Source organism: Arachis ipaensis, chromosome B8, assembly GCF_059453495.1.
Source record: "Arachis ipaensis isolate K30076 ecotype BB chromosome B8, ASM5945349v1, whole genome shotgun sequence".
Classification (NCBI taxonomy): Eukaryota; Viridiplantae; Streptophyta; class Magnoliopsida; order Fabales; family Fabaceae; genus Arachis; species Arachis ipaensis.
Window position 1 is genome coordinate 5,637,867 of NC_142443.1, and position 16,827 is coordinate 5,654,693.

Genomic DNA, 16,827 nt, shown 5'->3' on the forward strand with positions numbered 1-16,827 from the left:
AAAAGAATGTTTAATCTTAGTGACACATTCTTTAGGCATATACTTGTATGACATTTAAAATTTTGTAAATTGTGGGGGATTGAAGGGTATTTACAAATTTGATTAATTAATATTATTGATATTATTATTAATATTAATAAACGGTTACTAACCGTTTAGTACCATTTAGTTGAAGGGACACAACCTTTTAAGGATTGTGTATGTTCAAAACATTATGTCTATTGGCTAAAGGGACACAACTCTTTAAGAGTTGTATATGTTCAAAACATTGTATCTATTGGCAATAGAAAAGACACAACCATTTGTATACGTAACTAATCATAATTGCTACGTGCAATATGTATAAATAAGTCCTTGTCCACTATTTCAGAAATTGAAGTACTAAGTGTACATTTTAATCAACTATTAAGAAATTTTCTTTGTTCAAGAGAGTTAATAATTTCTTACTATTGCTAATTAAGAAATTCTTAGGTTTCATTGTATCCTGGGAGAGTATTGTCATCAACCCTATAGCAACTAAGTGTGAGACAAATATCTCTCTAAAAAAATCGATCTAATCGTGCCTCGAAACCACTACACAAATATAAGATTTTGTCATCTTCGCATACTAATATACCCAACAAATCATATAATAAATACCGCCGCAAAATCTCAACTAAGATAACAGAACAGTAACAAAAGAACTTTTTGAAACAAAAAGCCTTCAACTAAGAAGAAACTGGACCAAGAAGCGGCAGTCCGGGCAGCAGTTTCAGTGGCCACAGGACTGCTCCCGGCGGCCAGAATAGCGAGGAGGCTTCTTCCTCCTCCGGTAGTGACACCCGCGACGGCAACCTCCTTGTTCTCTCTCACTCCCGTTCGAGCTCCTCCTCCCGGCAAACCCAACGGCGGCAACAGCGGCTCAGCAGCTCAGCGACAGGGTCTCCATCATCAAAGACGGTTCAGCGGTGGGGAAGGGCATGGCGGTGATAGACGCGACGGGTTGCAGCGGCTCAACGGCGGCAGCTCATCGACGGCGGCAGCTCATCGACAGCGGCGACAGCAACGCCGCCCTTCCCTCGCATGCGCGCGCTCTCTCTCTTGTCGGCTCCTGCTTGCGTCCTTCTCCTTCACGGTTCTGTTTCTGACGGTGACATGGCGTGGTGGCGGCACGACGGACAGTGATGACAGCGCAGCAGGGCGTGACAAGAAGTGGCGACGGTCCCCTTTCCTCCGGCGACACTCTTCCTTCCTCTTCTCCCTTTCTCTTCCCCGAGCCCTCTCTTCCCTCTTCTGCTCTCTCTCTCTCAAATCTCATAATATATAAAAATAATTAGAGGCAACTACTAAGCCAGTAAAATTCATCAAAACTCTTCCACAATAGAAGCTTTCATTGTCATCGTCGCAAGCACCGACATCAACACCAAATTTAGTGCGTGTGTGTGCGACTGGATGGAGTACTCATATTTACAAATAATAATAATAATGATGATGATGATGATTAAATCAACGGTGCAAGAAGGCTATTAACGAAGCCCGTTTCAAAAGTTACACATAATGTCTGTGTAGCTAAGAGATTTGAGGGTTTAGAATTAGGGTGAGCGACGGTGAGACATGGGGTAAAAGGGTTAGTGATATGATAGTGTAGAAAATTTTAATAAAAGAGAAAGTTTAAGGTTAGCACTTTTATTAAAATTTGGCCAGTACTTAATTATTAAAAGAAAAATGAGTAATTCTACATCTAATGATGTCATTTTACATTATTAAAAAGTTATTGATAATGGCTAATTGATAATTCCACATCATAAATTTTGTTGGCTCTCTAGCATTCCTCTTAATAAAATTAGGGATATAGATAATTAATTAAAAATTTAATTTAATCTTTTAATATTATTTAATTATTAATTTATTAATTAGTTTTTTATCAAGTATTTTAATTTAAAATTAGAGATAATATAATTAATTTTTTATTTATAAAAATTAAAATATTAAATTTTAAAATTTTAATTATTTAAATTAAGTCACATAAAATTCTTATTATTTTATAATTACTAAATTTTATAGTTTAAATATAAAAAATTATTCAATAATTAAAAAATTAAGTAAAGTTTTTATTTTAATTATTAAAACATAATTTAGTTACTTTTAATAAAATGGTTTATAAAAATAAAATCTTTAATAAATAAATAAATTAAAATTAGCTCATAATAAATTTTTTTAAAATTGTTGGTCTTACAATTATAATAAAATAATCAAATTTATAATAAAAATATAATTATTTTTATTCATAGAAAAAAAATACAAATTATAAAAGACAATGATCTTAGCATCTTGGTCATACCCAACATATTCATATATACAGAACGAATATACATAGAGGGATTCTCTTCTATATATTTTTTGGGTTATAATATCTTTTTAATTTTTTTAACACCCCCCACCACAAACCTAGCAACTACACTAGGTTATAATATCTTCTATTGTTTTGTAATATCTTCTATATCAATTAAATTCATAAACCTCGTTTTGGTCATTACTTATGTTAAAACTGTTTTTGGACCTAACCTTCATAAAACCTTTACTATTATATTTTGGGCCAGTTACATGTTGGGCCGCGTGTAAAACCAAACCCTCTGTATGCATGGGTTTTTGTTTCCCTATTTTGGAGTAATATTTGGTTTTTGATTCACAAACGCCGAAGACAGTGTTTTAGTTTGTTGGTGTTGCACTCTACTCCCAATTAGGGTTTCTCTGAAAGGTTTCGAAATCCTGTGCCGCAGCCATCATGGTGAGTGTCCTTCTTCCTCGCATTTCATTAGATCCGTAATTGTTCTTGATTATCCACGTGGTTTCTTTGAATAACTGAAATTTTATGTGGATTGAGTAGGTTCTTCAGAATGACATCGATTTGCTTAACCCTCCAGCTGAGCTTGAGAAGAGGAAACACAAACTCAAGCGTCTTGTTCAATCTCCTAACTCTTTCTTCATGGTATTTTCTCTCTTATTATCTTTCCCTATTTTTTTCGGTTATTTGTTTCTCTAACAAGCTTTTATGTCTCTTGTTTTCCCGTTTTATTGTTGCAGGATGTGAAGTGCCAAGGTTGTTTCAACATGTAAGTTGGATGATTCTGCCTTTTTTTTTTTTGTTGATTTTTATTTAGTGATATCTAATTTTCTTTAAATCACTTGAATTAGTTTTAACTGTTTTCGCCCCAAATTTGTGATTGGATGCAGTACCACTGTATTCAGCCACTCTCAGACCGTCGTGGTGTGCGGAAACTGCCAGACAGTATTGTGCCAGCCGACAGGCGGCCGAGCGAGGCTGACCGAGGGCTGCTCTTTTAGGAAGAAGGGGGATTAAATCGGTGTGACATCTTTTTGCTTTTTAGTTCTTGAAAGTTTTGCTTTTCTAAGATAGGATCAATGCCTTCTGTCTTTGTTTAACTGTTTATGGTATATTTATGTTTAGTTTTGTTAAATTGTAAGACTCTTTGTTCTACAACTTTCTCTAGAACTTGATGATACTACTTAGTCTTTTCATGATATTGCATATGATTTTGGTAGATTTTTAATTTTATCTTACATGTTGGATTCATATTACTCTGATTCTTATATGTATTTTTATGCTTTTCTGGGTGGGTTTTAATCTTATTTATATTTGGCTTGTTTGTTGAACACAAGCAATGGGGATTTGCTTGATGATGCGCCTAAGGCATAGTGCTTCCCTCTTGAGTTAGGGTGGCCGTAGGGTGAAGGGGTTACTGGCTGCTTTAGTAAGAGCAGTGTGAGCGAGAAGTATTGCTCTATATTTCTTTACAATTCAGGGCTCAAGGTGAAACTTGCCTCTATAATTAGAGATTTCTTCTTTGTTTGCTTGACTTCTTAAGTTATGAAGAAGATTAGCTTCTCATTAATTCGGTCTTTGCTGAATAACAAGCAGTCCTAGTTTTTGCCATTTTTTTAACATAAATGCCAAATGCATGTTATGATAGACAAGGTATATCATGGATATTAAATTATGAAGTTTTGCTAATCCTAGTTATACCCATAGCATTAAGAATTTCCGGAAGTTAAGTCTTTACGCATTAAGATTTAAAATTTGCCACTTCAATTATTTGAAAGTCTAAATATTTACCACTTCTATACATCTACTGATATACTGGTTTTCTAATTTTTCATTTGAATTCCATCATTTTAAACTTAATTCTTTCCCTTGTGGACTTGTTATGAGTTTTCCAATATCAACCATAATTTATCATTCTTTTTCTAACATTTAATTAGAAAAAGTGAAAAACCCATGGGAGACAAGGAATTGTATTAAGAATTTAATAGAGTAACGAGGACACTGTAATTTGTCAAAAAAGTTAGTTTTTTAATATGGATCGGGCAGAAAAAATTATGTATCCTATCCTACCTTTATTGGTATCGCGTGTGTACATTTTGCTACAATGAAGAGTGCGCTTTGCTATGAAAACTCTTATCAAATCTGCGAAGCCTAAATGTTAAAAAGTTTTGTATGGGTGATGGACTGATGGTTGGTGGTTTTTAAAGGTTCCTTTCAAACTCCAAACTATTTGCCCTCGGTTTACATTGTACCTTTGCTCAACTATTTTGAGGAGGTTGCCAACTTCCTAGAGGTTAATCATCTCTTTTTTACAAACAAGGTAAGAAAGGAATTGGTGGAAACTTAGGTGCAGTCGACTTCACGTGAAGTTGATAACTGAGGGTTGTTAAATGATTTGACTAAATTTTCATCTAACGGTTCTCAGCAATCAATTTCACGTGAAGTCGACTGTACATGTGGTTTCACCAAAGGAATTACTATATATTTAAATCCAATTAAAAAACAAGTAGGGTGTTAATTCGAATGTAGATGATGATCAGCAATTCAGCATTCTTGTGTTAATGATCGGTGTACATGAGTTTCTTGAAAAGCAAGGAAAAAGAAACTGGCCAGGATGCTTCTCAATTTTCATGAACAAGTTAAATAAAGATAATTTCCTCTCTCTTTTTTTGTCTATTAATAAGGCGATGATGCAAGGCTTGCATTTGATAGGCTAATCTCATATAGTTTTTCTACCTTTGCGCAAATATGCTTGTTTAGCTTTACCCATCCTTTGCTTTTATTTATTTTCTTTTGTACAAATATTCGTAGCACTGCTTTCGGCGCGTGACTTTTTTCTGTTTTGAATCCACCATTATAACTTTACATGCTACTAGACATAAGATAATCACTGTAAAAATTCTATTTAAGCTATAATGCCAAAATTGAGCAAACCCAAATGCAATATCATTCACGGTGACATAAATTGAAAACACAAATTCTTTCCATGCTGTCCTGCTTTTGAAGTGAGATATAAAATAAACCACCACTATAACATCGTGGAATAAAATAAACATGTCATGACTTTGTTTGACTTTTACATAAGAAATCTAGAAATGTAGAACCAACCCCAAATTCGAAGATAATAATTGGTTGAACTTTTACATGGCACAGTAAGCTTGGCAAACGGAAATGGCCAAATCAAGTTAGTTAAAAGGAATATAGTTTCCTACTTGGACTTTGGTTATGTAATAAAAAAATAGATGGGAAACTAGGAAAAAAATAAAAATAAAAATAAAACCTATAAATACATATATTGATTATTCATATACTTGTTAATAATTTTCTTCACTCCAAATTCCAAAGATCAAACTTCAAAACCATTAAAGGAGCCCATATTGGATGAACTAATTATTAGTCATCACATGTTACATAACATTATATACCTAATAAAGTAATAATAGTCATGGTTTCTTCTATACATGTTCAGCATCAGTTGCATTTGTTATGACACATATACCACTTTAATAATAAGCTTAGTGCAAAGCCCCAAGTATGGTAGTGATAACAAAGCAAATAGTAGATACAAATATCCTATTTTAACACATCTAAGCCATATATGGAAGATAGTAGTCATTGAAGATCTGAGATAATCAAGGCTTGTGGTGCTGGGTATAGATGTAATCTATGTGAGCTTCTAAAGTCATTCTTCTCATCAAGCATTCTTCATCTTCACTATTGCATTCCTCCACCCCCAGCAGCTGCTAGATTCCAATTAAGCAAACATAATAATAGTAAGGTATAGTTCAACTTCAACAGCAATATTATTTTATCAGCAGTTATTATCGTATTCTGTGCCGACATATCATCTATTGAAAATTGGATTTGAATGTTGCGCGAGCTTCGTTTACACTCTAATACAATGAATTATGTTTAGAAACATTTCTTATGTGTTTCAATTTAGGATTTACCTTGGAAGATTCACCACCTTCCTGAAAAACAAAGCTTTCTCCAGAGGATCCATCCAATATTCTGTTTTCCCCTGAAGAAAGCAAGTTCCACTTGGTCAAATAACATTCAACAGACACATAATCAAAATAACTGAGAGCTACCAAATAGTGCTTATTAGTACCTTGCTGAGTGATAAGTGGACGAGCCTCTAGCTTTGATGAGAAAACTTGAAAGAAAAGGAAAAAGAAAAGGAGAAAGAGTCCATAGTGAAGAGTTGGCTTCATCATGATTATCATTCAAACTGCAGAGTATAGAGGAATGGATAGATAGGTGTGTGTTGAAAGAAAGAGGTTGCAGAAAGTGGATATAAATACACACACATATCATGCAAGCAAATTAATTAAAGTAGTACACTGTTGTTCACATGAAGGTTCCTAAAAAAATGAGGCAATTTTTTTCCATTTAAAAAAAAAAACCTCACTACAACATGGCCCCACTCACCATCATCATCCTCTCTATTTGCTTCTTTATTAGCATATGTGTCAATACTTAATAGCCATATCATACCGAGACTTATTTATCTAAAAATATCTTCATGTAAAGATGATAATTTAAAATTGTCAGACAATTTAATATGTATAGTCAAATTACTTAACATAATATATATTAACATCTTAGTTTTTTTTTCACATGAAAACAATTTTAGATGAGTAGACTTTACTATATTATCATTCTCTCTTAATAAACTAGTGTTCATGGTAGTAGTGTGTGATGAGACCAGAGAAGACAGGACCACAATTTGATGGTAGCAAGTGAAAGGTGCTTTAGTCATTGTCTGCCATAGCAGTGGTCCAAAGCAACACAGTCACACACTGCCTAAAAATCCACATCAATGCAGATAGTGGCACTCTTTTCACACTGTCAACAAAAAGTCAACCTTTGATCAGGACTTGCTGACAGCTGTTGTCCAACCCTCCTCTCTTAACTATTAAACTCTTCACCTTTGCCAAAATCTTCATCACCATGCCATCTATTTTTTTGTTCTGATTTTGAAGTTGCCTTGTTATTTAAGGCATCACAAGAACTCATCTTAAAAGATTGAATTAAATCAAAGCAAAAAACTATCATTTACCTGATAAAAATAGATATATAATTATTTATATGTCCAACACACTTCTTCACACAAGAATTTATTTTTTAGTTTGTGTAAATTTTATATATGTTTTTTTTATTTGCTTTATATTAAAATTTTATTCTTTTAAAGTCAATAAAAAATTAATTTTAGATTTTTAGTCATTAAAACTTTAATATCATATATTATAACTAAAGGTGCATTTTTTTGTGCGCTTATCATATATATTATATCTAATAAAAAATATTAATTCAGGTTTATTACAAAGTAAAAACTAACATGCAGTTGTTTTTATGTGAAGTTGCTAGTTGAGAATCGTTAGATAATAATTTAGTCAAATATGTGAAATCATCTAACGATTCTCAACTAATAACTTCTACTACACGTTCTTCGTCTTGTTACAAATGTCATAGATCAAGTTTTTAAACTTATTAAATTCTAAGAGTTATAGAGGCCAAATAAAATCAGTCTTGAGAAATTTTCAGATACTAAAAAATGAATAGAATGCTTCGAAGTTGCCTCTCCACTTGGTAATTAAAACAAAATCAGTGGCAAAGCCACCATTTGTAGTGCCACATCAGAATATATATATATATATATATATATATATATATATATATATATATATATATATATATATATATATATATATATATATAAAGAAGAGAATGAGGAAGAGACACACACACATACACACATGCAAGCAATGACTTTCTTCTTATCTTCATTGGCAGTATTATATTAAATCATTGATAGACACGGTTCTCATATATATGCATGCTTCCAAATACATTTCAATTATGATCGAGCTTAATTATTCATTTTATTAATTATATATTTGTACTTTAATTCACCATGTAATGTTCATTTGTGATACTTGGCAAACTTATGAACCTTGGATAAGTCTTCATATAAAGCTGAATTGATTTATTTAATTTTAATACTGATAGTGCTTCATCACTTGCTAATGTGCATCTAAAAAAAATGGCAGATTCCAATTAATATTCCCTCGCAGAGTGCAAGGTGTATGTGTTATGTTATATATGTATAGGAAATTGCGTAAAGTTGTTGCATACTACTACGTTGTTGCTCCACTTTGGAATTTCGAGTTAGCGGGTCTTATTGTGATTTGTGGAACCAATAGTGTATATTAATTTAGAGCCAGATTTGAAGCCTAGATTTTGCTCCTCTTTTGGAAGATTTAAATCTTTCTGTCTCTTGCTCTAAGCGTAATAAACAATTTAAAGGAAAAGAAGCCATTGTCGGAATTGAGTTTCGGCATATATATATATATATATATATATATATATATATATATATATATATATATTTGAGTATTCATATATTCTTTAATAATACACAGGTTAGAGATCAATTCCTTTGGGAACTGACTTGGATTATTCTAAAGCTTGATTAGTTAACATTACGTGCCTTAAACCATAATGTGATAGCTCTATATAGTTCTTTATTCTTTAAATGCTATATTATTCCACTATATGTATCATATTATCATCCAGAAAAAAAGAGAAGGAATATATTAAGAGAAAATAAAAATCGGTGGATTAAAATGATAAATATTTAGAACTACTCACATGAAATTATCTTATATAAAAATGATTGATAAAAATTGTTAAATGAATATTTAGTAAATATGTCACAGATCATCTAACAGTTTTCATATATCGTTTTCATATGAAGACAATTTACTTGAGTAGTTATTGATTTACGGTTAAATGGTGGCTGTAAAATTTTTTTATAGTAATTCTGAGTTGTGACTCATTGTTGAATCCACGCACTATGTGAAGAAAGTAAGTTTACCAAGCATTAGTGAAAGAGTGAAAAGTTATGAAAATAAGGTAAAAAAGGGTGAATGGATTTCATTCCATGGTCAAACTAACAATAACCTGTTTGAGGAAGACAAAGAAAAAGTTAAAGGATGTAAAAACAAGGATGTATTCCCTTGAGAAATGGGAATAAGGTGGTACATGAAAGTGTGAAGCAAAGAGGTTATGGTTATGGTTGGTATTTGATTTGATAATTGGAAATGGCATATAGCTAAAATACAAATGCAACAGTACCATAGTAATAATGGACAAGTCATTGTGTTGACTAAACAGTCTGAAATTTTTGCTGTATCTTAGTATGGCAAGTCATGTTCAATTGTTCATAACTCATGCGTGCCAGAAAACACATACATACCAAACTTAATTTGTCCATATCTTATTATGGATATTAGGATTAAGAAACTAGTAATTATAGCTAGGTTCTGATAATTCTTAATGCCATATTAGTCCTCATTAAAACATCATCTTTTACTTTCTAAACTTATTGCTACTATATTATTACTAAGGCAAATTTAGAACACTTTTGATTCCCCAATATATATGATGGCCCATCCTAAAAGCAAAGACAAGAATGTGGCAATTATTTCATCATAGAGTTCACCCTAAAGAATCTCATAAAACTAGCAGAGCTAGCTACTCCAAGGAATCTCTTCAGAGTTCAGATGATCAAACGGGTGGAGCAGAATAATCAAGCGGGACATGTGTGTGTATATATATATATATATACACACATGTCACGTGTCAACTATTTAAGGCTTGCTTAGGTCAACTGGTGTTCCTGTCTTTTGTGCTATCTATGTACGGCCTTGACCCAAATTGTCTCTTCTCTTTTATTAACAAGTAGACTTTCAAATTCAAATCAAGAGAGTTCAAACCAAACTATATGCATTTATTGTTGCTGTTGCAATTTTTCAATCTTGATTTGATCCTCATTAAATAGAGCATAGTTCGTAGTTCTAGTTAGTTTAACTTAGTAGCATTTTTTTTGTTAGTGGTCACTTTTCCTTTTCCGACATTGGATTTTTTTACATGTATCAAAAATATGTGCCATCAAACTATACTATTGGCTTTGCCAATGGTAGGAGAGGAATTATAACGGAAAGCGGGAATATTCTAAATAAATACCCACTAATGGTTATTTCATGATTTCTTACTAACATTCGAATTAAATAATAGTGAAAAGGAAGAAGTGAACATCTGCCTCTGCATTACTTGCTAGTGCTACCCTTGCTGGGTCACATTTCAGCTATATATATTATTTGTATAAGGTTTATCATGATTAAATATAATTTCACTTGTGTTTTCTTTTGTATAACATGACAAGAACAATGGCCACGTGATGAAATTCCGTTTAATAATATTAATATTTATAAAATATATAACAAATTAACATCGAAGTTGAGATGGCCGAGTTGGTCTAAGGCGCCAGATTAAGGTTCTGGTCCGAAAGGGCGTGGGTTCAAATCCCACTCTCAACAATCATTTTTTTATGTAAGATACAATATTTTTCTTTTTTTTTTTTTGGACTTCAATATTGTTCAATATGCGAGAAAGGTAATGGGCTTCCTTTATCTGATTATATGGTTATTGATGGACAAAAAAAGAAACATAACAACGGACTTGCTCTCTTAAATTTTATTAAATTTGTCTGAACTTAAGGACAAATCTAAATCCACCACCAAATGGACAAAAATAATTAAAAAAAAAAATGAAAAGCAGAAACTTGATATCTTATGTATTGTTAGTTTTTATTCCATTCTCTCTTTTCATGAAATTTCTTACAACCATAAAAAAATTGTTTTTATTTGGAAAAACAAAGAATTACGAAGAAGAGGATTTTCACATACTGGTGGTATAGAAGGTGCAATTCAATTAAATTATGATAATATGTCATAGTTTAAGTCAATTTTTAGTTATATCTGCCTATCTACTTTCTAAAGATGAGAATCCAACATTAGGAGTGTTAAGATATAAATAAATGTTAGATTCCTAATGCCCATTGTAGGGTTTACTTTCTTTGTCAAAGTGTTCTTTTATGTATTATTTCAAGAATAGGGTAGAAATTGATGTATATGGATCTCTTCTTATATATGTATAGAGATAATTAGTCTATCATTATTAAAAGTTAACACCAAACATCAATTACGAGCCTCTTCTTTTTACTATTAATCTATATATATATAGTGGGAGAAAATGTTAATACTTTAGTAGTTGGAGTAATTTCTTTACTTTAATTTGAGTGGACTCAAAATTTCTATATTATCTATTGATGGAACACCATCATCAAATTAAACAGGCAAATAAACTTCATAAAGTTTAATTTTGTGTCTCATTTAATTCTCAATAATTATACATACTTACATAGTGATGCCTTTCAGCATTGTACAAAGAAGATTCCCGTTACTACATATGCATCAATATAGTTAAAGGTAACATATGAATCAATAGAGTTAACCACAAATAGAGATAGTAACACTATCCAAATCCACAAATACCCATTCTGTTCTTATATGTTTGAACCCGTTTCGATGTCAGGGTAAGTTTTTAGGGAAACGAGATTTTGACGTCGGATTTTGACGTCGGATTTAGATAATAACCGTCTTGATATATAATTTTAATATGGGATAAGTATTGTTTTGGTTCCTTATGTTGAGGGTCGGAATCGAACCCGTCCCTGGTGTATATTTTAATTTAAAATCATCCTTAAAGTCGTATTTGAATTTAAAATCGTCCTTTCAAATAAAATTTTTTAATTTATTCCTAAACTACCCCTATAATAAACAAAATTATAAAATTAAACAAAAAAAAAAAGAAAACGCGTTGGTTGGGTGGGAGAAAAGGGTATACGAAGGGGGAGGGGAGGAAAAGGGGGAAGGGGAAGGGGGATGGGGGACGACGGGGGGACGGCGCCGGCGGCGAAGAGAGGGAGGAGGGGAAGTGGAAGAAGTCGGAGAAGAAGAGGAAGAAAATGAAGGGGACGCGGGTTCGGGGTGGGGTGAAGGGGAAAGGGGGGAGGGGGACGGCGGCGGCAAAGGGGGAAGGGAGAAAGGTCGCAGGGTGGGGGTGGGGGTGGGGGGAAGGGGAGAGGGGGAGGAGGAGGGGGGAGGGGACGGTGAGCCACTGCCGTTGGAGTCCGCCTCGCTGCCTCGCCTTGCCGCCTCCGCCTCGCTTCTACCGCCTCACGCCTCGCCGCCTCACGTCGCCGCCTCCGCCTCGCTTCTGCCGCCTCACGCCTCGCCGCCTCACGTCGCCGCCTCCGCCTCGCTTCTGCCCCCTCACGCCTCGCCGCCTTCACCTCGCCGCCTCCGCCTCGCTTCTGCCACCTCATGCCTCGCCACCTCCGCCTCTGCCTCCGCCTCACGCCTTGATTCTGCTTTCTTGCTTTCTGTTTCTGTTTGGTGTTGTTTCCTGCTTTCTTGGTGGTGGTCTTGGTGGTGGTGGTGGTGGTTGGTGTTGGTGTTGGTGTTGGTTGTGGTGGTGGTGTTGGTGTTGGTGGTGGTGCTGGTGGAGGAGGTAATTGTGTTGGTAGTGGTGAGGGTATTTTGGTCTAAAAAAAATTAAAAAGACGATTTTAATACGAAAAAAACGTTAAGTATGATTCTAAATCGGAAATTACGTTAGGGATTATTTCGATTCTGACCCTCAACGTGAGGGACCAAAACAATACTTATCCCTTTTAATATATAATATATGTAATAATTAGTAAAATAATTAATAATATTGTATCATATTTAAATTTTTATTTTAATTTATATTATATATGTGATAATAATTATATAAATTTTAAAATTTTATTTTATTTATTAAATTTTATTAATTATAACCGTAGTGGATAGAGACGGAATGAGTTAAGATTTAACTTTTCATTACATGTGAGTAGAAACAAAACAAATTTTATGTGAGTTATTGTGGGATAAAACAAAATCGGATAAGATAAAAACCTCCCCTACCCACCCCTAACCACAAATGAAATATAAAATAGTAAAAAGGATCGTGGATTTAAGATAGGGCATACGTATGCGTAGTTATAACTAGGGCTGGAAGTGAGCCGAGCTGAGCCGAGCTAGACCAAGTTCAAGCTCGGCTCACGAAAATTGAGCTTGGCTCACGGCTCGACTCATTAACAATCGAGCTTATTTCTTAAGCTCAAGCTCGGCTCACCAAAAGCTCACGAGCTGGCTCAAATAAGAGAAACATAGATACATAATCTATAATTTTATAACAATAAATTATAACTTATATATTTTTAAAAATATTTAAAAAGATCAATTTTATATATTGTTTATCTATCAATAAATTATAAATTTTTTATTTATGTCCTATATTAAAATTATATATAAAAAATAAATATAAATATTAAATAATTAAGATATATATATATATATATATCGAGCCAGCTCACGAGCTAATGAGCTGAGCTTATCTAAGCTCAAGCTCGGCTCATTTAATTTATGAGCTCAATTTCAGGCTCAAGATTGGCTCACCAGCTCACGAGCTTAGCTTATCGAGCTGTTAACGAGTCGAGCTCGAGCTGGCTCATGAGCTGGCTTGACTCACTTCCAGCCCTAGTTATAACCACAGCCACAGCTTATTGTTATAGGTAATGAAAAAATAAACAAAAATTATGTGGCTATATAAGTGTATCATAATGTGACGATCACATACATATCTAAAAAATGAACAAAATAAAAATACAACCTTACCTACCACTTTATGCACACTACAATTTTATTATTGTGATTTTCTTTTTTCACCAAACCCTCTTGCTCAGTACACACCTTCTTCGTCGTATGAGATATATATTTTGTTTTTCGTATTATTCATTACTGTTCTTATTGATCGTATATTAGTTTATGCCTACCTTAGTTTCTTAATTGATATTAATATATACTTACACATATAATTGCAGCACATATAATCCTATAACTATATATAAAAACAAAGTTGATTAGATAGTGCGAATTCGACGAGTCATGCACCAAGATTATTGCCAGTAATGATTCATATTAGCATCCAGCCAGTATTTGTAATCCGCATACATCATATACATCATGCCTCATGTGCACAATATACATGGTATTGTGTAATGTATATGTAATGCAATTATTTAATCTAATATACTTTAGTTTGGTCCTTTTCCTTTTATCAGTATATATACCAAAATTTGCATCGAATAATTAGTGGATTAGAATGGATTAGTGGATAATTTAGTGTAAATAAGATAGAATGGAAGTTTTTTTGGTCATTTGTTGCTTGCATTGATTGGAGAATAATATTTATCTTTTTTTACATTCTATCCTCTCTTATCAATAATTTTTTTTTTTTAAAGATTCGGGGGTCGTTGACCACAAAAGAAGCAAAGAAGCCACAAGAGACAGAAAAAAAAAATACTCAGGATCCTCTTAGACGAAAAAATCCCATACAATTAAAATCCAAAGCTAAAGTAATATCTGGAGGAACAGTGTTAAAAATATGCAGGTCGAAAAGTAGATGTTGTCCTTTTTTTACTAACACATCCACAACCGAATTAGCTTCTCAAAAAGAGTGGGACCAAGAAATATTTGCAATTTTACCAGCATGAATACTAATATCTTCTACAAGAGGAGCACAAGGGTAGTTAGCAGGGCACCCATTTTTCAAAAGGTGGAGGACAGAGGCAGAGTCTGATTCCACAATAAGGGTTGTAAACTCTTGAGCAATAGTAATTTGTAAACCACGGGCAATGCCCCACAATTCAGCGTGCGTTATCGAGCAGCTTTCAAGATTGCAAGAGAAACCCAGAATAAACCTCCCTAAGTGATCCCTAAATAAACCACCACAAACAGCACTATTTAGATGGCCTAAAAAAGATCCATCCACATTGAGTTTCAACACTTTTTTCGGTGGCGGAAGCCATCGAATGAAACACTGCGATTCAACATTGATAGTACTCTTTCTTTGGTATTTATCAATCTTTAAGACCTTATCAGTTCGGGCTTTAATTTGGTGCACAGCCATGGAAAATGGGATAATCTTACCCTCAAAGATAAATTTATTGCGGCAGAACCAAAGAAAGGCAATAACAACACCAAAGAGACAAGGCTAGTGACTTGGGCGCCCCAGGTTGCTCTCCAACCAATGAACGGCGTCCGTGTTGAAGAAGGAATGTGCTTGGGCAGCAGGGATGAAGACATTCCATATGTTCCTGGCAAAATAACAATAACGTAAGACATGCTCCACTGATTCTTCATGCTGAGTGCAGCGAGGGCAAGACGAGTCTTGAGTTAGGTGGAACCTTTTTTGTTCTGCATTAGTAAGAATGGCTTGGCGTGCAGCGAGCCATAGAAAGGAGCGAGTTCGTTCGGGACCCTTCCAGCTCCAAACCAAATTAAAGAGCCGATTGGGGTTGCTAGGAGTGTCTTGAATGGCTTGATAAGCTGACTTGAGGCTAAATGCTCCATCGGGTGATGGTGCCCACGCAATATGATCAGCTGGCTTCCAAGGGGAAGGGGGGACAGCGCCATGATTCTTTTGACCACATCCTCTGACAGGATCTCCTTGAGCCTCACAATGTCCCAGGATCCTGAAACGGTAAAAAAATCAGTCAATTTCACAGAATAATCAAACTCATTACTTACCTGAGTTGTGTGATGTTCAAGCCTCCCTAACAGAGGGACCCAGTTATGCTTCCAAAAATCTATTGTAGAACCATCCCCGATACACCAAATATGGTTAGACTCCACAATATCCCAGCTGTCACAAATTCCTTTCCACAAGTTAGAGCTACTTTGTTTCCGTTCCACCTTCAGAATTATCTCATTTCACTACAAGAGGTCCGGCAAATAGCGGCGGCCGGTTTGCAGCGGTTGTAGAAATCCGCCGTTAAATGTAAATTAGCGGCGGTTATTGCAGCGGTCGGGTGTCAGGGTTGCTATAAATTTCACATATAGCGGCGGTTAGGATCAACCGCTGCTAAATGTAACCAAATTGCACACGTAACTGCTGAACCAATACTTACCTTTTAACGGCGGTTTTAAACCAACCGCCGCCAAATTTGCTTAGTTCCTCACTCTCATATTTGGATATAGTCTCTTTTTTCATTATTAAGAGAATATAAATTACTTTATTTCTCATTAGTTTCATCAATCTTTTTCTGAATTTCGATTGTCTTTCGCAAATTGTGAAACTTTTTATTGGTAAATAATTTGGGTTTGCCCGTATTTGATTTTTTGATATAGTCTAATTAGTTAATTTTGATCAATTTGTTTGAGTCACTGTTACCTAAACCGTGAGACCAATTTCTGGATTTGTGTTATGTATAAAAGATTAATCACTTTAAAAAGAGATTTTATTTCAGTCATGTGAAAAAAATTACAAATTAGATTTTCTCATTTACTATAAGATATTATAAGGTTGCATTCAAGCATAAATGGAAAAGAAAATTGTTAGATAGTTATCAGTTAATGGCAGCTTTAATCGATCATAAATTAAAGTAGGGCTTTTTCGAAAATATTCGTTATTCAATCCGAATCTTAAAATTCCAAAAGTAGTCACATATGTATTACTGCAACCAAACCCATTAAGCTAAGTGGATGTGACCTAATTCTTAAAATACAAGG

General features: G+C 34.1%; 2 protein-coding genes and 1 non-coding gene across 4 annotated transcripts; 2 read left to right on the plus strand and 1 right to left on the minus strand.

The window, feature by feature from the left end:
• The first annotated feature begins 2,645 nt into the window (after positions 1–2,645).
• LOC107614326 (small ribosomal subunit protein eS27y) lies at positions 2,646–3,551 on the plus strand. Its single transcript, XM_016316537.3, has 4 exons — positions 2,646–2,767; positions 2,867–2,968; positions 3,064–3,092; positions 3,214–3,551. The coding sequence occupies exons 1-4, from the start codon at positions 2,765–2,767 to the stop codon at positions 3,338–3,340; spliced, it is 261 nt and encodes an 86-aa protein (XP_016172023.1). The 5' UTR covers positions 2,646–2,764; the 3' UTR covers positions 3,341–3,551.
• Positions 3,552–5,713: 2,162 nt separating this feature from the next.
• LOC107614300 (phytosulfokines 5) lies at positions 5,714–6,673 on the minus strand. Of its 2 annotated transcripts, none has more exons than XM_016316517.3 (3): positions 6,435–6,673; positions 6,274–6,344; positions 5,714–6,066 (listed from the first exon to the last, which is right to left on the minus strand). In XM_016316517.3, exons 1-3 carry the CDS (start codon positions 6,547–6,549, stop codon positions 5,956–5,958), a joined length of 297 nt encoding a protein of 98 aa, XP_016172003.1. In that variant the 5' UTR covers positions 6,550–6,673; the 3' UTR covers positions 5,714–5,955. The 2 variants fall into 2 exon arrangements, with proteins under 2 accessions (XP_016172003.1, XP_016172004.1); XM_016316518.3 differs by having other exon boundaries at positions 5,714–6,063; positions 6,435–6,666.
• Positions 6,674–10,626: 3,953 nt separating this feature from the next.
• Positions 10,627–10,707, plus strand: TRNAL-AAG (transfer RNA leucine (anticodon AAG)). Its single transcript has one exon. It is a non-coding gene; the product is annotated as a tRNA-Leu (tRNA).
• Positions 10,708–16,827: the final 6,120 nt, after the last annotated feature.

What these genes read in the sequence shown, in the direction of transcription:
- LOC107614326 (XM_016316537.3), top strand. An exon ending in CTCCTAACTCTTTCTTCATG is followed by an intron (nt 2,969 to 3,063) that starts GTATTTTCTCTC and finishes TTATTGTTGCAG; the next exon opens with GATGTGAAGTGCCAAGGTTG. An exon ending in TGCCAAGGTTGTTTCAACAT is followed by an intron (nt 3,093 to 3,213) that starts GTAAGTTGGATG and finishes GATTGGATGCAG; the next exon opens with TACCACTGTATTCAGCCACT.
- LOC107614300 (XM_016316517.3), bottom strand. Translation starts at nt 6,549, where the DNA reads ATGATAATCATGATGAAGCCAACTCTTCACTATGGACTCTTTCTCCTT. An exon ending in TCCACTTATCACTCAGCAAG is followed by an intron (nt 6,345 to 6,434) that starts GTACTAATAAGC and finishes TGCTTTCTTCAG; the next exon opens with GGGAAAACAGAATATTGGAT. An exon ending in AAGGTGGTGAATCTTCCAAG is followed by an intron (nt 6,067 to 6,273) that starts GTAAATCCTAAA and finishes ATTGGAATCTAG; the next exon opens with CAGCTGCTGGGGGTGGAGGA.